The following is a 26,382-nucleotide window of genomic DNA, read 5'->3' as shown; positions in this document are numbered from 1 at the left end:
GGAGCTGAACTGACAGGCACAGTACCTCTATGAGCAGCATTGCTTCATGACAGGAGGATGTCACGAAAGTGTTACCCCTGTCTTCGGAACTGAAATGTTAAAAAATATATCAAAGTTTCCATGTATAAGGTTTGTGCTTTAAAAGTGAGATTTAGGTCTTCACTGGTGATATTTATCAATTAATAGCACTGTCTCTCTTAATCATCAAAAATCCTCATAATTATCTAAACCTATAGCCTTTTATGTTTTTCAAGTGCCACAGATTCTGTTAGCTGAGAGTAATTCTGTAGATTATGCAGGCACTGGAGAGATGACCAGGGTTTGCATGCTTTCTGGCCTCCCAGAGAGCCTGGGTTCACTTCCCACATCAGGCAGCTCAGAGCCAACCATAATGCCAGCTCCAGGGACCAGAAGCCCCCTACTGACTTCCCTGGCCACCCCCACAAACAGAGCATACACTCACACATATACATAAATAATAATAAAAAAATATATGGAAGAGTGTGGGTGGGTCTGGGAAGAGTTATGGTGAGGAGCCGGGGATGATGAAAATATATTGCATGCATATATAGAGTTACCAAAAAATAACCATGTTGCATTAAAATAAAAACAAATAAGTCTTTATAATAAAGCATGCGTTGAAATATGCCAAAGCACTAGGAATCAGACAGTGAATGGGAGCACAGGGAAGTCTGCTGTGAACTTTGCATTTGCTTGGGTTTGCATCAGATTGGGTTGGCTCGGCAACAAGAGGGTCTTCCCTCTGATGCTCACAGGCCAGCAGCCACCTTCAGCAGGTAGCCACTGCTGTGCCACAGACCCTGAGGTCACCTCTACGCCCCGTAGGAGTCAGAGGCTTTGCACAGGTGGCACTCACTGTTGAGGTGGCATTGGCTCTTTGCTGAGATTAGGCCCTCAGAAGATAGACCCAGCAATGCAGCTCCAGGGGATCCGATGGCCTCTTCCAGCCTCTGTGGACACCTGTGCATATGTATGCAGATACATTTCTTTTTTAAAATAAATATTTTTAAGGAACTAACTAGCAGTCTGACCCTCATGTAAGATGCAGGCTCATTTCCTGAGGATACTGTTTAGCTGGAGGAGACGTGGGAAGAATGAATGTCGTGCTCTGTGAATTAGAGTATATGGTTGTATACATGTCAAAATGTACTCATCTATTATTTATCTCAACCAAATCACATATGCCAGAGTCAATATTTCTTCTGTGGAAGGTTGGTAGTTGTGTGCTATTTTTTAATTCTTTTGAGATTAATTTGTTTTTATTTTTATTGAGTGTCTTATGTTTGTATGCCTGTGTACCATGCGCATGTGTGGTGCCTGCTATAGAGAAATTTTAATCCAGGAACATGGCTGCTCTGACAAGGGACTACATCCAAAGACCTGGGTCTATGTGATCTGGTTGGAATGCAGACACACGCTGGATTACATGATCTGGCGGGAATATAAACATGTCCTTAGTATACACCTAATGATATCCCAAACAGTAAAAGTAAGGTTAGTTTGAAAGTGATGTCTAATTGAGGGGCAGAAAAAGTGATGAATCAGAAAAAGATTTGACAGAATGAGTCAGAGATGAGGATACACCCAACTTTCCCAACAAAAGCACCGGAAAGAGAAGTTACTTAAGAGCAGCCAGGGAGAGAAAGGGGTGGTGTACTATGAGAGTGTGTGAGGCAGTGTTTACTGTGACAGTTTTACAGAGACGGGTGAACACAGAATGAGCCAGAGAATGAGAAGGGGTCAGAAGGTTTGAACATATTGCCATAGTTAGTTTGAGGCCAAGCAGAGCAATTCAGTCAGAAGCTGCAAGAAGCCAGTTTGAATCAGTCAACTTGGACAGGCAGTTGGGCCAGAATAGCTGAGTTAAACCAGCCAGCGAAACTGAATTTATTCAGCAGTAGGTCTCAAGGCTGAAACATTCTAGGCCTAGGTTAGCAGTCAGAGGCTGGAGGCTAGAGCCTTCAAGGTTTGGGTATGCAGATTAGATTGTATGGAGGCTCAAAGCTTCCAAGCCTAGACCTAGGGATGGTTATAACAGAGAAAGAAATCCTCTGAGCTCAGCCCAAGCCATGTATTCACACAGCTTGGATACAACTCTTATGTTGTTCCTTCATCAGAGGAAATAAAAACATTTAGAGCCTACAAAGATCAGAAGAGGGCACTGAATCACCTGGAACTGGAATTATGGATGGTTTTAAGCTGCCATGCAAGAGCTAGGAATTGAACTTGGGTCTTCTAAAAGAGCATCCAGAGCTCTTAACCTCTGAGCTATTCCTCCAGCCCACTGTGTGCTATTTCTTAACATTATTGTATTCTTTTCTGCTTTTCCTTCTACCTCCAACAGGGGCTGTTTGATATACTTACTGTTATTGTCTAATTTATGTGTTTATTTTGTTGTACTTTTATTATGTAATTTATATCTTAATTAGAACCTGACCTATTACCTCATTTAATTATGGTTATTTTAATATCTGTTTTAGCCAAATCATTTCCAGTTTCACTTATGCTTATAATGTTTCTGTATGTTCCTTTATTTTTAACCTCTCTATTATTTTGTCTGTTTGTTTGATTTTGTAAGTGTTTTGCTGTTGGATTTTGTTTTGTGATCTCCTTTACATTCTTTGCTTTCTAACTAGTTTGAATGGGGGGAGGTTAATGTTTTCACACATTTGTTTGTTTGTTTTTAAACTGGTAGTAAACACGGGCATCTTCTTTTAACTAGCAGCAAGTATTCATTTAATTCCAGAGTCAAAACTGCTTGTATTAAAGCATCTTTAAAACTGTCTTTCCAGGATCTTTTGAGACCTACATTAATCCACACCATTGGGAAGGATATGTTAGATCAAAACACGATGAGGAGCGTTGGGGCGCACAGTTCCGCTCTTTCCATAAGCTAATTCTTATTAAATGCTGTAAAGAAGAAAAGGTGGGTCATCACTTTTCATTACAGGGCAACATCCTAACACTTCCACCAAGGAGCATCAGCTAGCCGTGAGTCGCACATTTACCTGTGGCTGACAGCAGCCAATTTCAGGAAGCAGCTTTAAAAATAAAGATGATGGTTTCGGTAGAAAGTGTTTTCCCTGTGGGATAAGAGAGAAGCCAGCTGGGACCCTGGTCACCTTCGGTCAGCTGTTCACTGTTAGGGAAGTGTTGCCATTTCTCACGTGGGACTGGATCTGTTGGAAGGCTTTGGCAGGGAGCTAATCTTAATAACAGGAGGCATTTAATAGGTGAAAAACCATAGTCTCCAGACCTGTTCGATAACTACCAAAGTAGTCTTTTTGAGAGATCACGGGTGAATGAGTTAAGACAGAAGCAGCAGATTACTCTTTCTCTCCTGCCCTACCCAGAGACATTCTCTGTGACCCATTCCCCCTTCCCTTCCCCCCTTCTCCCCCCTTTCCTTTCCCCTTCCTTTGTCCCCCTTTCCTTAATAACCCCCCCGGGGGGGGGGGGGGGGGGAGTAGCAGATTGCCAAGAGGGCGGGGATGTGACGGGGGAACTGCTGTGGCTCCCAGGTTCTGCTTGGAAGCCAGTGGGGATAGCTGGACCAAAACCTAAGCCAAAGTGAAAGGATAAAGGAGTGGAATATAGATGTCTGTGAGCTCTCAGTGCCCGCCAGCTGCCAGAGTGGACAGCACTCTGTAGGCGCTCCAGGGAGAAGTGTGTATGAGAGTGCAGGCGAGGAAAGCATCAGCACTCAGTTGCAGAGTAAAGCCAAAGAGGTTACTGTGACTCTGGGAGAACACTGTGCAAAACAATGAGAGGTCACCAGGCAAAGGGTGATGCTCTGATGAGCCTCTGGGGAAGGAAAATGAATAGAAGTAAAAACAGAAAGAATAAGCTGGGCCGTGGTGGCATACGCCTTTAATCCCAGCCCTTGGAGGTTCAGGCAGGCAGATCTCAGAGTCTGAGGCCAGCCTGGTCTACAGCATGAGTTCCAGGACAGTCAGGACTACACAGAAAAAAAAAAAAAAGAATGCTGGGAAAAGTGTTATGAAAAACAACAAGGCTTGCAGTCTCAGCATGGCAAAGCAGCAGTGGAGGCTGATGGTTTCACATGTGCAGACAGGGTCCCAGTTTACTGACTAGCCTGCACAGTGTGTTTGGAGGCACTAAAGAGAAATGGAAGCTGTTCTTTGGAGAAGTGATGGAGGTGGGAGAACTGACTGGAACTAACTGGCATGGTCAGAGCATCCCTATCACTGTGGGGTTGCCCTGTCTCTGTAGGAAAATGGGCTGGGGACTGGCATGAGATCCAGACTATTGCAGCAAAAGCCTAACAGCCACATCTTTGAAAGTGAGGCTAAGAGTTTTCTAGGAAAAGACAGAAGTGTAAGAAAGGGTTTATAGTCATAAAAGGGTTTCATTGTGAACAGACTGGGGTCATTACCTCAGGTCAGCCATCTCCATGGCTGTCTGAGATGAGATGCCCTGGAGTGACAGGACAAGGAGCTCCGACAAGGATGTGTCACCTTGGAGGGGGTAGAGGAGGGGCTGGACACAGCTGATAAATCATTAACACTTTGGGAAGGAAGGCTTTGAAACATATGGAAAGTCTTCAGAGAAAATGGGACAGTGGCTATGAGCGGAATGTTGACAAACATGAGAGGTGACTGGAAAGCAAGAGTCTAAAGAAAGGGGAGGAGCTCTAGAGATTAAGCTACTGTGGCTAGAAAATTGCTGCAAGAAATGTTGTAAGATACAGTCCGTTTTATGCAACTAAATGTTTGTTTCTCAGGGGAAAAGAGGTTTTGTGTTTTAAAACAAAAAGATTTATGTGTATTAGTGTTTTGCCTGCACATGCTTGCATGTGCCATACACATGTCCGGTACCTGCCAAGGTCAGAAGAGTCACTGGATCTTCTGAAACTAGAGATGCTAGCCACCATGTAGGTGCTAAGAACTGAACCCAGGTTCTCTGCAAGACCAGCAAATGCTTTTAAATCCTGAGTCATTTCTCTAGCTCCCCCAAAAAGGAGTTTTTAATAGGAATAGATACAGAGAAATCAATTAATCTTTATGTATAAGCTTTATTTAGACTCTAAATTAAACACATTGATACTTAATGTGTAACATTGATACTTAACATGTATACATACACACTTATAACTCAGCCAGAGAAAAGTGAACACTGACTTTATGTTTGAAATTAATGGATTATAATTAGTAGCTGTGTGGTTATGTTGCTAAAAGACTCTGTCATACAGAAACATACCAAATTACTTAACAGTGAATGATGGTGTACCTGGGATTTGCCTTGAAATAACCCTGGGCACTGAGGGAATGGGTAGAGGTATCACTGAAGCAAGATCTGGTCTTGTCTTAATAAATGCTAGTGTGGAGTGTAAAATCAGGTTTATGATTGTCTCATTTATATGTCTAAATAAAAAAGCTTTAGCTGTAATTCCTAGCCTTATCTTACATATAACTGGACTCTGAATGAAATGACACTGGAGAGATGGTTCAGCAGTTCAGGGAACACACTGCTTTTGCAGATGACCAGAGTTCAATTCCCAGTATCCCATTATATTATTTTAACAAGCTTCACAGCACAAGAACTGAGCCATTATTACTCTATTCTTAACCTTCCAAGCTAATTTGGCTTCCTTCCAGCGTGCATCCCAGAGATACTTGTACTTTGTAGCTTTCTTTGCTGAGTTCTCTCTCTCTCTCTCTCTCTCTCTCTCTCTCTCTCTCTCTCTCAGGGCTCAATCCTCTACTTCCTCCTCTAACTCCTTTTTCTCTGGCTGGCAGGAAGTCCAGCCCTATTTTTCTCTCCTGCTCAGCAATTGGCTGTAAGGGGGGCAATTGGGGAACATTGTTTACAATGAGACGAGATTCTCAGAACAAGGACCTCAACTGCATATGGGCGTTACAGAAATCAGCATTTGAATTAGACAATAACCTGTGGTTCTCCTCCTGCCTGGGGGCTGTGTCCCACCTGCCCATGATGTCAGGAGGGGCACGAGGTGAGAAGTGAGAAGCATGCCTGGAATGACCAGCTAGCACTGTACAGAGATCACACACTCTGGGAACCACTGCAGGGAACGTTCAACTTTAACTCCAGAGAAGAAAGGCTGTATACGCCTTGGGGAGTGGGTTGGGGGCTCCCAGGACAGGCGTACATAATTGGTTGGAACTAGGCACTTCAAGGATGCTTGATTTGCATTAAACAGCTGGCTCTTATCATTTGAATGAGAACATAGTTCATAATTATCCTATAGGCACAGGGAGAGGAGAGCTAGCAGGGAGCTGTGTCAAAGGCCATACATCAAATGTGTTTAGGGGCATCTGTGTCTAAAGACACTCTCCAGATGAAGTCAGGCTGAGAGCAGGAGGCCCTGCTGGAAAGAGGGAGTCCTGCACCTTAACACCAAGCTCAGTGGCCGTCCGGACTGGGAGGACTGCACCCTCAAACAGCAGGGTTCCTCCAACAATAACCTTATGCCTACACCACTCTTTCAGGATCACACTGAAAAAGTGGTTCAATGATGACGGTATGCCAGACATCCCCCCTTCCAACTAGATACCCTCATCAAATGACTCAGGAATATTGTCCCTGTGTTTGCTCCAGAAAATGACCCGCTAAAAAAATAGGGTTTGGGGCACACATGGTGACACATGCCCATACTCTCAGCACATTGGAGGTAGAAGCAAGAGGATCTCTATGAGGTCAGTCTGACCTACATAGTGAGTTCCAGTCTAGCTAGGACCATACAGTGTGATTCTGTCTTGAATAAATAAATCATTAATAAATTAATTAAATAGAAAGAAATTGGAGTTTGAAAAAATAAATCCCAATTAAGTTTTCAAACTGAAGATCTAGACTCCTACCCAGATAAAAAAGCCTTAGAACCAATGAGACCAGAGATAAGGTTTCTGGGTGGAAGGTGCCCAGCCCATCCTTCCCAGCTCTGTTCAGAAGCAGAGCCATTGGGTATCCTATAGCCCCACCTGCTGAAGTCAAATGTTCCTTCAGGAGAATGGGAACATTGCAACATGGATTATTTCCATGTGGTACTACAGTCTTGCACACAAACTCAGCATCTTTCAGAAGCAGCATGTTTAGACCCAACGATAAAATTTCATTCTCAAAAAAAAATTTTAGTGAGCCAGTGAGATGGCTCAGTAGGTTGAAGCACATGCTGTGCAAACCTAAAGATCTAAGTTCAGTACCCTGATCCCAGAGTGGAAAGAAAGACCTGGTCTTCTGAAGTTGTCTTCTGACCTTCATACATGCATACCTGCACATGCCATTTAGTGTATGCACACATACACACACACACACACACACTCTCAAAGGTTTTGAGTTTGATTCCCAGTGCCCACCTTAAGCAGCTAACAGCTGGTCTCTTGCACATGGCATATACAGCCCATGGGATCTAGTGCCCTCTTCTGGCCACTACAGGTACCTGCACTCACATGCACATGTCTACATGTAGACATAACACATAGTTGAAAATAAAATAAGTTGCTTCTTAAAATACCAAAGTACAGAGCATCCTCTTAAGAGGGTGAATATTGGGATAGGAATGTAAAGTCTTCCTCAGTCCAGCATACTACTTTTAATACATTTTCTCTTTCCAACTTTCAGGTGGTTTTTGCCCTTACAGACTTTGTGATAGAAAATCTTGGCAAGCAGTTCATTGAGACGCCCCCGGTGGACCTGGCCACGCTCTACCAGGACATGTCAAACAGCACCCCCCTGGTGTTCATCTTGAGCACAGGCTCTGATCCCATGGGTGCCTTTCAAAGATTTGCCCGGGAGAGCGGGTATGCGGAACGGTAAGATCACACCACAGAGTTGTAGTTACATGTTTTTTATGTGTGTGCATGTGTGTGGGTGACAGAGAGAGAGTATTATCATCCGGATCATCACTTAGACTCAAGTGTGCCTGTGTTTCTCCCATGTGGAGCTGGCTTTTCCATTCAAGTAGCACTGACTAAATAGGATTACTACTCAGCCATGGGTATTACTAAAGAGGGAACAAAATCGTAAGTGTGTGTGTGTAAATTTCATCTGACCCAAAGAGAGATTGCCTAAAGTTAAAGCATAACTAGTGGAAGCCTATTAGAACTCGTGTAGCATTTAATACATGATTACCAACCATATAGTCATAAAAAGAGTGAACCTTGCTCGTTATGTTCAAATATGTTTAGGAACAGGATTCTTTTTTGTTTTTCAAGATAGGGTATCTCTGTGTAGCCTTGGCTGTTCTGGACTCACTTTGTAGACCAGGCTGGCCTCAAACTCACAGAGATTCGCCTGCCTCTGCCTCCCAGAGTGCTGGGATTATAGACGTGCATCACCACACCTGGCTAGGAACAGGATCCTTTATGTTCTTATAATTTCATCTTTCTTAGGATGACCTCCAGCTCAATGGAATCCAAATAAAGTTGGCCTAGTCCCTGGACTAAGAATTATCGAAAGATGATAGACCCTATCTCTTTATTTAGGCTCCACATTTGTTAAGCTTCTGCAAAGAAACAGAATCATAGGCTACTGATATGGGTGGCACATGAGTGTGTGCATGTATGTTTATTTATAGGAATTTATTATAAGGAAGTGAGCCATGCAATTATGACGTCTGGGAGGTCCCCAGTTCCTCAGTCAGCACTCTGGGATGCTCTGAAGAGCTGATGATATATGTGGCTCCAGACCAGGTCTGGGAGGCAGAGATCCAGGACAGGTGATGGTGTGAGCTCCAGGCCCAAAGCCAGCAGACTTGAGACCCAAGAAGAGCCATTGCTTCAGTCTAGAAAACACTGTGCCCCACTTTGACAGTCAGGGCAGTTTTCCTCTTCCCTGATGGATATACAGAGAGCATATCCCTGCAGGCATACAGAGCCCACGTGCAAACTGAACAATCTGTTGTCCGTCCAGACACAGAGTGAAACCTCTGGTTCACCACACCTGACCACTAAGACGACCAACCAGAGCTGTCAGTGTGTACACACTGCAAAGAATACAGACATTAGCAGGGCAGTGGCGGTGCAAGCCTTTGAGCCCAGCACTCGGGAAGCAGAGGCAGGCGGACCTCTGAGACTGAAGCCAGCCTTGTCTACAGAGTGAGTGCTCGGACAGCCAGGTCTACCCACAGAAACCCTGTCTCAGGAAAAATAAACATAAAAGATACAGATATTAGAAAAGTCATTAGGTAAAAATAGCAACCACGCAAATTGCAATAGGAGAAGGGACAACCTGACTTCTGTAGTTGCCACGTTATGCAACCAAAATGTCTACATGTCAAAAAACAAAAAACTACAGTGCATCCAAAGAAACAAGAGAAATGGGAGCATACGGTTCATTCACATGGGAAATAATTAATTAGCAACTTGCTTTGGAGAATGCAAGACAATGAATATAACACAATAAAACTTTAAAAATACATTTTAACTGACACATAGTATATTCATCAGACAGACGTGTAGTGTGTGTTTTGACCAGATCTGTGTAACTGCCATCTCCATCAAAGTTCTCTCTAACAATTAACTGTCGTCAGCTAGTCAGCACAATCCTCCCGTCCATTTGCATGCCTACACCTGTCGGCCATTCTTTATTCCTCACCCAACCCCCTTCCAGGGTCAGCTTGAACTGTGACCCTATTCTATATGTCTTTAAAATCAACTTTTTATTTTCCACATGCATTCAGTATTTAAATAACAAAAGCTTGTACTGTTTTAATTCTATTCATAACAGTTAAAGGAAAGCACAAATAAGGGACTATCGGAAAACACAAAATATATCTCACCCAAATAAGGATATCAATAAACAGGGTTTACATACAATAACCAAGTAGAGGTTACAGCGGTGAAAACACAATACTGAGATTTCACTGAAGGGGTGCAGCACAAATGTAAGGAGATGGAAAAAGACACCGTGGGTATGAGCACAGGTCAACTGAGATTTTTCAGAGCAGAAAGGAAAGATAAAGAAAAACTAGTAGGGGCTGGAGAGATGGCACTGGCCAACCGCATGGTGGCTCACAACCATGTATATGTGGGTGCTGTGGCCCCCAGGTGGAAGCCAGTGGACAGTGATGGAGGCTTCCACACCACTCTATGGTATGAGTGTCCATGTCCACTGGCATATCGCATGACAGAAACAGAGGATCCCAGCCAACTGATAAATGCTCAGAATGGGCCTGGAACCACGCCTGCTTTCCTTGTCTGCACGGAAGTCCCCTCAGGTGCTGGCAGGCGTGGCATCTCCCAGAGTGACAATGGGATCACTGGCTAGCCCAGAGCTTATATAGATTGCCCATTGATCCAAAGGCTATATAAAAAGCTTGCTGCTGGAGCTCCACAAAAAGACCAACGGAGCCACCTCTCCAGGGCCCAGAGGGGCTTGCTGAGGCATCGAAGGACCATGCATGGACCCAGGCCCCTACAAAATGTAGTCAATGGGCAGCTTAGGCTTCATGTGGGTCCTCAAGGAAAGTGTCCCGTCCCTCGGGACTCAGTTATTCGTGGGGGCGAAGGGGGTCAATCCTGAAAAAGATGGGGGAGAGAGAGAAAGGACACAAGCAGACGGTTGCCGGTCAAGTGTCTCTTTTATTGAACTTTGGTGTTTCTTTTAAAACGTGGTTTTGGCAGGGCGGGAGAGAGGGGCGAGAAAGGGGAGTAGTAGTGGAAAAATACCAAGGCCCTTGGTGGGAAGTTCCCAAGGCTAAGAAGGTGGGTTAAAGAGTTACAAGGCCCGAAGATAATATTGGTGGTCACATCGGTGGTCACGGATGTGTCCCAAAGCAAACAGTTTTGGGAACAATGGGTTGTAAGAAGCTATGGCCTGCTGGCGCCCAGTGCTTATCTGGCAGGTCAGGCCCTTAGGAAGGGTCCCAGGGCTATGTTCCCAACAGGAAAGTGGGGACTTCATCTGACAAGGACTCTCCAGCCAGCTTTTTGATCACTTCCCCATGGCAGGACTGCCTTGCCAGGCCACATGGGAAGAGGACACGCTTAGTCCTGGTACAACTTGATGATCTGGGGTGGATGGGGAAAGGGGTTCCCCTTCTCTGAGAAATAGAGGAGGTGGAGAAAGGGAGGGTAGGGCTGGTATGGGAGGAAGGATGGGGAGAAATGTCAAGTGAATAAAAGTACATTAATTTTTTAAAAAGCTTGCTGCTGTATAATAAGGATAGACCAGACTTCGTGCTGGCTGCCAGAGTCTGCTTCCCAAGTCGGTGACTCTATCTCCCTTGCCGCCTTTTGGATCCCAGCTTCCACATCTATACTGGGATCTGATGCCCTCTTCTGTCATGCAGGCATACATGTAAATAGAGCACTCACACGAATTCAATAAATAAGTAAATATTTTTAAAAAGAAAAGAAAAGCTAGTGGAGGCCTGAGAGGAATAAACATAAAAGTCCCTGGGGAGGAGACAGAAAGCACAGAAAGGTGGCTGAAGGCATGTTACGCTCCTTCGGTGCTGACTCCCTGGTTCTTAAAGCCTGCAGGCTCAGACAGAATGAAATGACCAGCTTTCTGCATGTTCAGCTTGTGGATGGAAGACTTTGGGTTAGCCTGTCTCCATATCATAGGCGCCAATACCCATTACATCTCACACATGAACATACACACACATCTGTGCATATCATGAGACCGTATCTGCACAGTTTTAAGAACGAGTGTGCGTGTGTGTGCATGTGGGTGTGTGTCCTATTGGTTTTGTTGTTCGGAAGAACTTCAATAGTGGGTATGAGGTTTCTTTGGGGCTGTGAAAATATTTCTGGAAAGAGCAGTCACTCACTAGCCATTCAACATTGTAAATATACCAGAAGACACTGATGTGCCCATGTTACCATGGTTAAAAAAAATGGATAAGTATTACTGAAGCAAAACAAGATGGGACGATACGTTTTAACACGTCAGGACTTGCTGCTGCAGGATATTTGATCACACTGTGAACCCTGAGACTGTGTTGTTTACTGGAAAAACCTGTTGTAGTTGTGATGTGATTCGGCCTTAGCACACAACTTTAAACCAAGAGCTTTCGGCTTGAAAATTGTAAACAGGATTAAGTAAAGTCAACCGTAGGTCAAGAAGTGGAATAAACAACCAGTTGACAGGGAATGAACGTAGGAAAATATCATAGAGAGTAAGAGGAAGTCTGGAGGATGGATAGAGAGACGCACAGGAGGTAGGAGGAAGAGCATTCAGTTTGAGGGGTTTTTCAGAAGTCATGAGGAAGGAGACTTTCTTTTTTTAGGATGTTGGCTGAGGAGGAAGGTCAGCTGGGTGCACCTGGCTCCCAAGTCTTTATTGGTAAAATTGAATGACTGAGATTTTGTTAAAAACAACATTTGGTGCCAACATGTGGCACCAGCTAAAGCCATCCTGTCCCTGAGGCTCCAGCTCCCAATAATGACACTAAGACTTTTCATTAATTAGCATTGCTTAAGGCCTTCCCTTATGCTGGTTCCCGCCGGGGTCCTACAACTCCAATTAACCTGTTTACCCCAATCTACCTTCTCCTACATGGCTCATCACCTCTTCTCAGTCACTATAGGTCCAGCCTCCTCTACCTTGTGGGCATAAATCTCCTGCTTCTCTCTTCCCAGAATGCTTTTCTCCCACCTATCTCTTCCTGCCTAGCTATTGGCCATTAAGCTCTTTATTTAACCAACCAGAAAGCGCCTTAGGCAGCTAAGGAAGGACAGAGAAACATCTTACAGAAAGACTCTCCCACTTAGTATAGCCTGTTACAGTCATTTAGACATCACAGTCCTAGTCAAAACTAGATAAATAGATAAAGAAAAAGAAGAGAAAAATAAGAAATAGGCCCACCTATTTTGGGACACCATTTATGATGAAAGCAACACTTCAGAGCAATGAAGAAAAAAAATCATTTTGGTATGTAGTCCTGAGTCAGTGGGATGACCAATACACACTTTGGTACCTCATCTTGTGCATGTAAATCAATCCTGATAGCTGGTAGTAGGCATGGAGACTAATATAGATCATATCAGCTGAAGTATGGAAATATTTCTTAAATGAAAATATTAAAAAGAGATCATATAAAAGATTGGCAAGATAGGTCTCATTGTACACACCTGTAACCCTAATGTTAAGGAGACGAAGAAAGAGAATTTAAAATTCATGGCCAGCTTGAACTATGCAGTGAATCTGAAACTCACTTAGTGAAGATATTTGCAGCCAAGCTTAATGACCTAAGTTCAGTTCCTGGGTCCCACACAACAGAAGGAGAGAAGCAGCTTACGTCTTCTGACTTTCATATACATGGAACCTTATCACCCATGTACATACATATGACGCACATACTACATGTGTACAGAGAATACAGACAAATGTAATTTTTTAATTAATTAAAATATCTGTATTGCTTACAAATAGCATGACTGTCTTCCACTGTTGTCCCATCCAGAGTACAGTCAATTTCTCTGGGACAAGGGCAAGGCCCCATTGCTGAGAAGATGATCAAGGATGCAATGAAAAGCGGAAACTGGGTATTTCTGCAGAACTGCCATCTTGCTGTTTCTTGGATGCTGGCAATGGAAGAGCTGATCAAAACCTTCACGGATCCAAGTAAGTTGTGCACACGACTCCCAAGTGATGGCATCACCCTCACACAGCATTTCCTGTCCAGATGCCCTAGTGGCAACTCTCCATTGCAGACCTTGTGTTTTTCTCCTATGAAGGAAGCTTTGAGCAACAGGGATGTTAGGTAAAGTTCCACAATCAAGGTTCAGAATAGGCCTTTGGACTCCAAGTAAGGGGACAGATAGCCCACTGAATCACTTCCTTCACACTGTGCTCTATGGGAAGCCAGCTGAACTTGAAATGTATCCCACGGGTATCATAAGAGAAACTAGAACAGACTTGTCAGAAAAGACATCACCCCCAAGGTGAATGGGCAGGTCTCAGCATTGTAGCATTCGTGAAGTGAAAAGCAAGATTGGGAGGGCAGCGTCATCTTTGGAAAGGCCAAGGCTAGCCTGGGCTACAGGACACGCAGTCTAACATAAAACAGAACAGAGATGGAGAAGCGCAGGACGGGGTGTGGCGGTTCACCCTGTAATCCCAGTGCTCTGGAGGCAGAGGCAAGTGGATCTCTGTGAGTTAGAAGCCAGTCTGCTCTACATCATAGATCCATCTCAAAAAAAAAAAAAAAAATGCAGACCCAGGAGGCCTAGGGTGTCCAGTACCCTTTCCCTGGGGCCGTGCCAACCATCGGAAGCTTTCAGAGACCCTTGGCACATGTACTCTCTGCTGACTGTTGAGGAGAGAAGCTGCTTCTTTGCAGGGAACCTAGCTGCCTTGGTCATCAACTTACCTTCCCTGAACGGCCCCTCCTCCTCAGTGCCATCCCTGTACATTTAAATGGAAAATGGTGAGAGAGAAACTTTCACCTTCCAATGAAAAATGACAAGTTCCAGCATCCCAAAAGCAGTTCCTGGCAGTAGAGCTCTGTAATGCCAGATTCATGGGACCCTCAGAGACCACCAGGAAACAACTTGATGCAATAGCAAGAGAGCTTTATTACGAGAGCAATCAAACTCGGGACCCAAGTCTCACTGACGCAGCAGTAGAGAAGTGGGACCCCAAGCTCTGAGTGAACAGGATTTTTAAAAGGAAAGTCTACGAGCAAGGGGTTTCCATGACAGCAAGCAGGGGGACACAAGCCTTGGTGTTACAGAACTGGGTGAAGTTAAGCAAGGCGGGGTGACCTTTTCTGAGGCACACAATCACAATGGCTAAGGCATATAATCACAATGGCCATTTTTCTAAACCATATCTGAAACATTGAGAATTTTCCCACCCAATTTCCAACCGATTCCCATTGATTATTGCCAGGGAGTTTGTCTCTATTGTCTATGAAGCATTTGTTCTGTTATATTTCCTGGAGGCTGTTGCTAGGAGAATTAACTTTGTTCTCTGCCAAGGGTACATTCTGTGATATTTCCTGGTCCCTGAATTCAGCTCCCAGTCAAGATGGCTCTTTACTCAGGCTAACTGTACCCAGGCTAACTTAAACTCTTCGGCTCCTTCAGCTTCTTGCCAGCTCTTCAAGGAGCTTTAGTAGACTGACAGAGGAGGGAGTAAAGCCCCGCCCCTCGATGAGGAGCTATTGGCCTTTGATAGCGGCTGGGAAAGGGAGAGTGGACTTTTGCTGAGTGGATCCCCTGATAAGCTGGCCACACTTCACTGGAAGCCACTCATCCAGGAACATCTGCACAGCACAAACTGGACTTGATAGGTGAAAAAGAAAAAAAAGATTCAAAGTTGTATGAAAGGGATCTGGGAGGAGTTTCTGGGGAGGGATGAAAATGATCAGAACACATATAAAATTCTCAAAGAACCAATAATATACACAGAGATAATAAATAAAGATAAATATTTTTATTGCGATGTCTAGTTTCGTTATTGGAACATGCCAGCTTTCAGACTGCTAAGCCCCCCGCCAGGAAATCTCAAGATCAACTACTCATACCTTCATCCTCAGACACTTTATGATATACTTGAAATTTATAAACTGCATCTTTCAATGCCCTTTACAACACTGTTTTCCTTCCCTAAAATATCTTTTTTCTCAGGGGGAGGGGGTAAAACAAAACACCACTACAAGCTATAAATTTTCCTTCCAGCTGTTTTGTCTTTGTTTTAAACAGATCAGACAATCAAGGACACTTTCCGGCTTTTTCTAAGCTCCATGCCCAGTCCCACATTTCCTGTGACAGTTCTTCAGAATTCTGTCAAGGTAATATATGTATGTAACTAGTGTATGAGAGAGTTTGTCCCTGAAGCCACCTAGGGGTTGCATGGACCATAGACTTTGCAGACCAAGCCATGTAAGGGACTGTGTTGCCAGGGTGGGAAGGTAGAGCTCAGTAATAATTCTTTTCAAATTCGAGCAGGAAAGAAAGAGATTTCCCCAGACAGTTCTCATTTTTGCATGTCCTGGTCTATTGGCCATTCAGCTCCTCCGATTCTTCGCTCCTCACGGAGTGATGAGAATAGGCCCCTCCTGGAGCTAAGGGGCTGTCTCAGCATTTGAGAGTGAGTTTCCAATAAGAGGGGAATCTGCATATGAGAAACAAGAGATGCCTCTTTTCTCCCTACCCTCACATCATGGGGCATCATGGGACAAGGTATGTAGGGCAGTTCTGTATTTTGATATGACCACAAAATCCAATGGAGACTTGCTAAGCTTTCTGACTTATGTTTAAAGTAGGGAAGGACCCCAAATGGAAATAGCTAGGGTTCATGCGATGCTGTTTCAACCATGACAGTTCTGAGGACCCCACTAGGCTCTGTTCACCATGGACTATGGTTGAACAAGACAAAAGTAGTGGCACTAGGGAAATAACTTGGGAGAGTAATGCTTGGTGTGCAAGCGCGAGGACCTGAGTTCAAATCTCCAGCACTCACAGGTACAACATCTATGCCTGTAACCCCAGTGCTACTGGAAGCCAGAAAGGAGAGAATTGCTGGGGTTGCCAGTCTCTAGCCTGAGCTCCAGGGTCAGTGAGAGACTCCGTCTTAAATAAGTAAGATGAAGCGTGAGAGTAGAATACCTAAACCCTTCTCCAGCCCCTGAGCTCACATGGGTATGCACAGAAACACAGTCATGCGCACGCGTGCAGGCATGTGCAAAGCAGGACTGACTATGCCAAGAATGCCCCCGTGGGCATCAGTTATCCATAGCTCAGCAGCTCCAGTCTATGTGTGTCATCCAGAAATAAAATCACCCTCTCTGTCATATATGCTGCTTCTAAACCCAGGTGACCAATGAGCCTCCAAAAGGCTTGCGCGCAAATATCAGGCGAGCCTTTACTGAAATGACACCGTCCTTTTTTGAAGAAAATATACTTGGAAGGAAATGGAGACAACTAATATTTGGCATTTGCTTCTTCCATGCGATCATTCAGGTACACTCCATTCTGCTTTTTTTTTTTTTTTTAAGATTTTCTTATTTCTATTTATTTGCATGAATGTGTGTGTGAGTGTGCATACTCACTCACATACCACGAGATGGGTACTTGGGCCTACCAGAAAAGGGTGTCGGATCGCCTGGTGCAGGAGCTAGGGGTAGTTGTGAGGCACCTGACAAGGGTGTTGGGACCCAAACTTAGGTCCTCTGGATGAGCAGCAAGCAGTCTTGAACCTTGGGGCATCTGTACAGATGCTGTTTGGGCTCTTTAACAGCAGTAAGTTAAGATGTAACTGAAAGCTTGAAATGGCGTCTTGAGACTCTAAGGGCCCGTTCTGTGCTAGAACCAAAGTTCATTCAGCTCAGCCACCATTCTCTGCGTCTCCCTCGCCTCAGCCTCTCACGGCCCTTGCCTCTTTCCTGATCTTCGTGCAGAATGTCATCACCCAGGTGACCACCTGAATACAACAGCTCAGCTCTGACTCACACCCCAACCCTGCTTCCCCTCTAGATTCTTGTCCCAAAATTAATGGCCCCTTTTCCTCAATAACCTACAATTACAAACTCCAAGAATATTTTCATTCTTTTTTCACCCACATGTCCACATGCCAGTCTTCCAGCTCACCTCATTTCTTGCCGGTTGTCTTGAGGCACAGTCTCCACACTCACACTCAGCACACAGCCCAGATTTTCCTTGGGTTTGCAGCCTCCCGTCTTACCCACTGCTGGGATGGCAGGGGCCTGTCACCACACTCAGTTTGGTTCACTTGTTTTCCTTGTGGTAGTTTACTCCTACCTGCTCATTTGGATAAGTTCAACACCTTTAAGAGACTTCTTATCCATCACTTGAACCCTAAACCCTCTGAAAGAAAATTTCAAACCAGCACAAGTTTCCTTCCATCTGTTCAAGACACATCACTTGGACTGTTATACAGCCTGAAACCCTATGCTATATGCCCTGTGACCTTGTACTTGAGTTATTGACTCCACTTATCTCTAGGTGTATTGATTAGACTAGCTTCCTGGTTTTCAACTGCTCTACAGAGAGAGTCTCTGGAGAAAAAGGGGTGGGTAATGATGTGAGATATGGAATAAATAAGTAAACAAAATGTGTCTGAAGAGATCAGGAAGTCCATACACGGACCTATATGCCAGTGACAGAAGCAGCTGAGGTGCCATGGTAGTACAGTATTTAGTAAAGGTCTGAGCTGCGAGAGAGAAAAGAGCCAACATCTGACCCAACCATGAGTTTGAAATTAAGAAATTAGGAGAATAGTAAAATAGCAAAGGGAGAGGGGATTTCACTATGGGAAGTGATGGCACAAAGATTGTGATCATGTAAACCAATTTTAGTTGTCTGTAGTTTTTGTGTCACCATGGAGAAGTCAGCAGGTGGCCAGCATGGCACACCATGACTGTGAGGCACACATAAGCTCCTTAAAACAGCAGGGGAGAGGGCTGTGTTGGTTAGTTGTAAGTGCAGCTTGAGAAGCCTAGAATCACTGGAAGGAGAGTCTCCGGGAGGGGTTATCAAGAGCATCTTGGCCTGAGCTGTGTCAATGGGCAAGTGTCTTGATTAACTGATACCGGAAGACACGGCCCCACTGTAGGCAGCACCATTCCCTGAGCTCTGTTGTGAGTTGTGTAAGAGCAAAGGAAACAAATGAGCATCCTCTCTGCACTTGCCTGTGTGTCGGGGACAAGCTGCTCCAAGTCCCTGCTGCCATGGCTCTCCCATAGCTGTAGGCTGTACCCTGGAGTTGGAAGTACGAGTAAGCCCTTCCACCCTTAACTTGTTTTTGTAAGAATATTCTATCACAGCTACAGAAATAAAACAAGTACGATTTTCTCTTTCTCCCTCCCCACCCCCACACTTCCCTTTCTCTCTCATAATTATAAGTGTATTTTTATGCCAAACTCCAGGTGGCATTTTTTTTCCTACTTTGAAATGTTTTCTTTTACCCTGCAGAAGTTTCTTTTGATAGATCTGCCAAATCTAAAGGAAAAACAAATTTTCTTTTAGAAACATGGGGAATACTGAACGAAGATGTCTGGCCTGTTTGCTAAAAGCCTGGCTGAAATGGAACCAAATATTTTTAACCGGCTGCAGTTCAGAGATGCCCACCTTTAATGAAAACTTGTCTTTTCCATACTGAAAGTTAACTTCATTGTCATTATACAAAATTAACTTCATCAGCTTTATCTCGAAATGTTCTCATCTTCCATTCTAGGAGAGAAAGAAGTTTGGCCCCCTTGGCTGGAACATCTGCTATGAATTCAACGACAGCGATAGGGAATGCGCCTTGCTGAACCTCAACCTTTACTGTCATGAAGGAAAGATCCCCTGGGATGCGCTCATTTACATCACTGGTGAGTGTGGCCCTTAGCCAGGGCATCCGGCTGTGGAGCAGAGGCGCCGATTCACAGCGCCCCGCCCCCGCCCCGTGAAGACGGTGCCCACCCCTGGCAGTGACAACTGGTGTCCCCACCGGTGAACTCACAGTAGTGATTAAGTACATCGTGAGAACGTTTGCACATAAAAAATCACAGAGACCTTTCTCACCAATAACAATAATGCCAGACATCACTTGTATGTATGTCAGTGGCGTATGTACACACCCACGTGTGTGATGTGCGTGTGGGCATAAGAAATCTAGAAGTAAGCATTCTTTGAAATTTTCACATACAGTGTCTCTTAATCGTGCCCTCCTCCTCCTCCCTCCTCCTCCTCCCTCCTCCTCCTCCCTCCTCCTCCTCCCTCCTCCCACTCCCACGGCCCCTGGGCAGAGGGGGGGGCATTTTTTCTTTGGGGCTGTGGCCACCGGTAGGACTCCACCTCACTTTCTGAACCTGGAGCTCACCCATTCGGCTGACCAACCAGTGAGCTCCAGGGACCCACTGTCTCGGCCCTCCCCCAGTGCTAAGAGGACAGACCTGGCTTCTAGGCCATGCTGCGGATCCAAACTCAGCTTCTCATCCTGGGGGAGCACGCGCTTTGCTGACACCCATCTCCTCAGCCCCAGACATACTCTAAATATTTAACGTGAGTCAGTATGTTGAAGTTTTACATCAACCTTGACAACCTCGTCCAGGAAATCTTTTTGGGAACACTACAGTAATAAACAGTAAAGTATGCCAGTAAATCTAGAATTTTCCCAAGGTATTATCTTAACATTAAAAACCATTCCATGTGGTCCCTTTCTGTTCCTGTTGGTTGGAGCAACACTGAAGCATGCGGGTGATGCATCCCTGCAGAGAGAGAGACAGTGTAGCCATAAATTTTAATTCCCCCTGACATAATCTCTGACAGGCAAGCTCTCTCACTTTGAATCTATCTTTTCCTTCCTGGCTTGATAGTAATAATTTATGAGGTGCAGATCAACTGTCTTTCTACAAATGTAAGTTCCTGCTCTACTCAGTAAGCTCAAACAAAGGCAAAGGCTCACGGAAAGCACATTTTAGAAACTGATGGTCACTGGGGGTCAACAGTCAAGAACATTCTGAAACAAAGGAAAACAGAAGAAATCCTTCAGTGAAGCCTCTAGGCGTTCGTTTTAGAACTCTTTTATTTACGTTTCTTTTATCTTGTCCTCCCTACTCCACCTCAATCCCTTTCAACACCCCAACATCAGGTAGGAGAGAGAAAGGGTTGGTGAGAGAAAGAGAGGGGATGCAGTTCTCTTAGCTGCTTCCTGCTAGCTAGGGTCGTCAGGTTCCTTGAAGCCAGTCCAACTTCTTGTCTCACAACAGCAACCAGGAGCAGCAAGAGGCAAGCAGGAGCAGCCTCGTTCTTTCTCTGAGCTTCCACACTCTCTGGGCTCTGGCATTTACTCTCTCTATAGAGTCTTGAGATTCAAACTATCTGCAGCTGGCAAAGAGCTCCTCTCAGAGCCGGCATTTGGCAAATATCTGCTGCTGTGGACCATCTGAATCAGTCCCACACCCCACACCTGGGACCAAAACAAAAACATGTTCATACCCACAACATTTTCCCCACTTCTGTTTAAAAAAAAAAACAATGGCTTTTCTTTTAATATAAATGAAACCTGCTGTTGCTTTCTCAAAAGGAGATAATCAAGGAGCCAAACTCTTTTCTTTTATAACCTGATGGCTTTCAGCTGCTCTTGGCTGGATCCACTCACACTTTTTTGCTGTCTAGCCTCCAGCCAGGTTCCTAGCAGCCAGAAGTTGCCCAGATGTTCTTGCAGAGAACCCAGTGCTGTCAGAAGAAGCCCAATGGCTTTAGTTTCTGTTATTTGAAAAAATAAAGTGAAATTATGGGAATGAAGAGATGGCTCAGCAGCCAAGAGCTCTTGCAGAGGATCCAGGTTCAGTCCCAGCACTGACATGGGAGCTCATGACTGCCTATAGCACTAGTTCCAGAGGATCTGACATCCTCTTATGCTGTCTGTGGGCTCCTGCATACACGTAGTCCATCTAAACTCACACAAAAATCACATACGTACACCTAAAATTTTTGAAAATTAAATAAAATTATTAGGATAACATACACATATCAGACTTTTTTCCTGCTTTTAAAAACTGACTTATATCTTAGAGGGACAAAGCAACTACTTATGATAACAATTAAATGTGTATATAAATAAAGTTATTAGAAGTTGGGTATGTTTATTAATGTAAAACATATATAGCAATGTATTTTAAAATGTGTGCTCCCATTCAGGTGAAATTACCTATGGCGGGAGAGTCACTGATACATGGGATCAGAGGTGCCTTCGAACTGTCTTGAAGAGATTTTTCTCTCCTGAAACACTGAGTGCTAATTATAAATACTCTGAATCAGGTAAATATCTTATGGGGAAAAAATCCCTTCCCCAGAAGCCTAGGACATCAGCTTTCAGCTTTCCAACCAGGCTTCCTATCCACCTTCATAGCTTCATCCCATCCTGTGTTTGACTGGCAAAGCTCACAGTAAAAACACAGTGGTGTGTATCATATAGCAACCGCTGTGAGTGAGCTCCATATTAAACTTGATTGTATTATATCTAAATGCATTCTCAGAGCTCTGGGCTAATGCATTTTTAATATGATTAGGAAACACTTCCATTACCAAATATTGAGTAATGAAGACGTATGAATTGGAGGTACCTCATTCTAGGTCAGACAGCAGGGAGATGGATGGCCTTGAGTGTCAGTCCTTAGAGGAAGGAATCCGATTACTACAGTGCAAGCTCACAAAAGCCTCTACTGCCAAGTTGCTAGACTCTGCTTCCAGTCAGCTGTGTGTCTCTTCATCATTAGAAAAAGGGCAGTGGCCTATATTCCAAGACTTTGATTTGAGAAATTAGAATCCATTTACCAAACCAATGCAAAGACCGTTTCTAACATAGGCATAAATTTGGATCCCTTAATGAGACTCACTTGCAACATCATCCAGAATCCTTCTGGGCTCCATACTCGGAAAAGAGCACTATGCCAATCTTTGATGCTAAAGGCCTCAAGAAAAATGAATGTAACCGTGGGGCTGGAACAATGGCTGAGTGGTTAAGAGCACAGACTGTTCTTGGAAAGGATGAGAGTTCTCATGTTGGGTGGCTTGTGATCACCTGTAACTCCAGCTCCAAGAAACCCAACACCCTCTTCTGGCCTCCTAGGCACATGCACTCACATGTACACACCATGGGAAATCTCACACATCTACAGATAATTTTTGATTAAAATAAAAATCAAGCCAGGTGGTGCCGGACCATTTCACACATCTTGTCTTCTGTGGTTTTAATGGCAGGTATCTATTTTGCCCCCTTGGCTGACAGCCTCCAAGAGTTTAAGGACTACATTGAAGATCTGCCTTTGATAGATGACCCAGAAATTTTTGGAATGCATGAAAATGCTAACTTAGTTTTCCAGGTACGTGATCTTTCTGCTTAAAATATGTACTCATATTGTGTATATAAACTCAAAACATTACCCTTGCCCTTACAGCTCTGTGAGCTATAATGCCTTCAGGAAAAAAAATAAAAGACTGGCTAACCTTCCTTTCAGCAATGGCTTCAACTCAGCCTGGTGCCTTTAGAGTCTCTAATGAGACTCATTTGTCAGCAGTGTCCAGAATCCTCCTGGGCTTCATACTCTGAAAAGATGAAGATGCTAATCTCTAATGTTCAAGGCTTCAAGAAAAATTAATACAACTGGACACAGCCTTCGAAAAATCCAAAGATCTCTCTCCCTCCCTTTCTCTCTCTCTCCCTCTGTATGTGTGCGCACGCGTGTGCGCATGTGTGAGTGTGTGTACGTGTGTGTTCCCTTCTCGCACCTCACTGGACACGCTTGGCTCATGTTACACACGGTTATAGATATACACGGTTAGATCAGAGCAGCACAGTTATAAATGTCCAGTGTCTCTTCTCAGCCCTTCAGAGCCTATGTCTACATATCCAAGGAAGGTAATTAATGTTTCCCTCTCAAAGTAGTCGAGGTACAGACCACAGCACTGGCTCCAAAGCAGTATTCTCAACCTGTGCGTTGTGACCCCTTTGGTAGTCAAACAACTCTCTCACAGGGGTTGCCTAAAACTATCAGAAAGCACAGATATTTACATTATGATCCATAATAGAGCAAAATTACATATAAGAAGTAGCAATGAAAGTAGTTTTATGGCTGGGGTCAGCACAACATGAGGACCGGTATTAAAGGGTCGCAGCATGAGGAAGGTTGAAAACTGCTGTAAAGAGTACGGTGGATTGTTTCACTCCTCTGTCGAGACCTACTGATGCTGACCCTTAACGAGAGAGTAATCTGAACGCACATGGCATTTAACAGTCCCTCATGACCCTGGGCACAATCTCAGGCTGTGCCAATGAGCCAGACATCTCTAACGGTCAAGAATTAGATTGTCGTTGAAGAGGTCGGGGCGAGGAGATCATCTTCCCTTTCTTTTCTTTTTTTTTTAAGATTTATTTATTTATTTGGGGTAGATGAGTGCTCTGTCTGCACGTCAGAAAAGGGCAGCAGATCCCTGCCTAGATGGTTGTGAGCCACCATGTGGTGGCCGGGAACTGAACTCAGGACCTCTGGAAAAGCAGACAGTGCTCTAAACTACTGAGCCATCTCTGCAGCCGGATCATTTTCTTTTTCAATTTAAGTTTTGCCCGTACATGTGTTAGAAGGTGATGTCTACGTCCGTATCAAAGAATCTGACAACACTGGGATCTCCAGAAAGTACACCAAGAGATGACTGTTCTGACATCTCATTTCATGTTTGCCAGCAATGATACTGCTCCATTCAGCAGAGCATTAAAATGATGTCATGGCGTCTCTTGTTCTTCTTTAAGGAGAATATACTTGTGGCTAAACCTTCTATTTACTCCACTCTGACCTCTGACCGCTTGTCCTAACAGGTGGAGGGAGGAGGGAAGAGAGGGGGAAAGGACAAAGGAAAAGGACAAAGGGACAACAGCATGGGAGGGCTGTCCCGGTGTCCTCTGGAGGACAGCTTCAAGATAAAGGTGGGGGGATAAAGCTGCCTCTCAACCCCAGGTGGCTTGGAGGTGGTTGTCTTTTCCATTGGCTTCAGAATGACTGGGAGAGCAGATGTGTGTGAGTCCCAGACCTGTTTCTCTCTCTGCAGCTTTCCTTCTTCCATACTTCTGTCCCTTTTCCTTCCATAAAAACGTGAAAGTTGGAGAGATGGCCCAGCAGTTAAAAGCACTGGCTGTTCTTCCAGAGGCCGGGGTTCGATTCCCAGCACCCACATGGCAGCTCATAACCACCTGTAACTCCAGCCCCAGGGGATTTGATGCCCTCTGCTGGCTCCACAGACGTGCATGCACATGGTGTACAGGCATGATATGGTTAATGCACAGAGGAGTCATGCAGCCCAAGATTACCCAAAGGCTGCACCTCCTCCCTCTGCCCCTCCAACTGTCCAAGAAGTACACAGATGTCCAGCACAGTCTACACAGATGCTGAGTTTTGGGAGGGTCCTCTCAAATGTTGGCTGAGCTGTCATATTTGCAGTTATCTATCTTTCTCCTGATACTCCCAACCCCTCACCCAACCACCTAATAGTGGAAGTTCATCTGCCGTATGAAACACTAAGAGACAAAGTTACCTCCATTTATGCCTGCACAGGGAAAGCACAGTGCCATCTCTACCCTTCCAAGGTTCCAACTGCGCCCCGGAATTAAGCAGGCATTACTGGTACAGATTCACAGGAGAAAAGTTTACAGATTTAATATGAGCTTTGTGTGACACCAGTGACAAAGTCCAAAGAAGTGCTCAAACATATGTACATTGCTTAGTATTATGTTAAGTACAGAGAAACAGCAGTAGGGAAGGAACTAAAGTATGTAGGAAGGTCAGAGCAAGATACGAATTTGTGTGTGTGTGTGTCATTATTTTTGTTGTTGTTGTTTTAGATTATAATAAAATAAAATAATGTCATTCCCCTATTCTTTTCCTCCCTTTAAGCCCTCTTATGTACCATCTCCTTGCTCTCTTTCAAAGCCATGCCCTCTTTTTTTTTAAGTTGTTGTTGTGGTGGTGGTGGTGGTGTGTGTGTGTTCTAAATACATAAATGCAATCTGCTCAGTCTGTATAATGTTACTGATATGTATGTTTTCAGGGCTGGACATCTGGTAGAAGTGTGCTCCTCCCTGGGAGCGCTATTAATTTGAGGGGTTTTGCTTGCTTGCTTGAGGCAGAGTCTCTCTGCATAGCTCTGGATGTCCTGGAACTCACAGGCTGGCCTTGAACTCACAGATATCCGCCTGCCTCTGTCTCCATAGTGCTGGGGTAACGGGCTTGTACCACTACACCTGGCAAGACTATATTGGATTTTCACAAGCTCTCTTTCTATCAGATCCCCATGGAAGAGTATTTGTTTTCTCCTGATACCAGAAGGCCTTCTTTCATGTGAGAGCCTTAACCTCCCATCCTCAGGAAGGAAGGGAAAGATCTGAAATTGGTCTTCTATCTGTTTGCAAGTTGCCTTTAGCTAGAGAAAATCTTTGTATCAAGCAGATCATGATGAAATAGCATGTTCTGCTTAGGCTGAATAACTCTGCCCCTTTTAAGCCATGTGGTCTTAACTCAAAATATTTTCCCCCACATGTAGCAAGTTATATTTAAATAAATGCTTAGGAGAAACTAGTAAAGGACAGAATGAAGCAAGAAGGGGTCAGATCTGTGGTCCCAAGTATGTGTCAGCAGCCCCCTCTGCTGTCTGAGCCTGGCTTTGCCACCCAGTGCACTGCCGAAACGTCACTTTCTAAAAGTCTGAGCAGGATGGACATGAGGGAGAAGTTAGTTGCCCTGAGAGTGGATTTAAATGTTTCTCTGAAGAAACACTAATAACAACCAATAGGGCTACTAAGGCTGCAACCCCATGTATCAAATTCTGCTCAGCCAATGAGTGCTGGTGGTTGTCTTTGTGAGCCACTAGGCCAGCCTGACGGTGACAAACGCCCCTCATAAGCACTCCTTAGAGCCACTTGCTTCAAGGA

The 26,382-nt window shown here is 44.5% G+C and overlaps 1 protein-coding gene across 1 annotated transcript in view; it reads left to right on the top strand.

Annotated features, from left to right (window-relative positions):
* The window catches only part of Dnah6 (dynein axonemal heavy chain 6), a 200,961-nt gene that overhangs the window by 159,133 nt on the left and 15,446 nt on the right, over positions 1-26,382 (top strand). Inside the window, exons 62-69 of the mRNA XM_055596419.1 lie at positions 2,814-2,947; positions 7,621-7,811; positions 13,412-13,572; positions 15,657-15,745; positions 16,770-16,916; positions 19,150-19,288; positions 21,603-21,722; positions 22,665-22,786. Of these exons, the coding sequence (XP_055452394.1) occupies positions 2,814-2,947; positions 7,621-7,811; positions 13,412-13,572; positions 15,657-15,745; positions 16,770-16,916; positions 19,150-19,288; positions 21,603-21,722; positions 22,665-22,786 (1,103 nt within the window). The remainder of the gene's footprint in view (positions 1-2,813; positions 2,948-7,620; positions 7,812-13,411; positions 13,573-15,656; positions 15,746-16,769; positions 16,917-19,149; positions 19,289-21,602; positions 21,723-22,664; positions 22,787-26,382) is intronic.

Source organism: Psammomys obesus, unplaced genomic scaffold, assembly GCF_907164565.1.
Source record: "Psammomys obesus unplaced genomic scaffold, mPsaObe1.curated_primary_1811, whole genome shotgun sequence".
NCBI classification, from domain to species: domain Eukaryota; kingdom Metazoa; phylum Chordata; class Mammalia; order Rodentia; family Muridae; genus Psammomys; species Psammomys obesus.
This window is presented reverse-complemented; position numbering and strand designations above follow the sequence as displayed.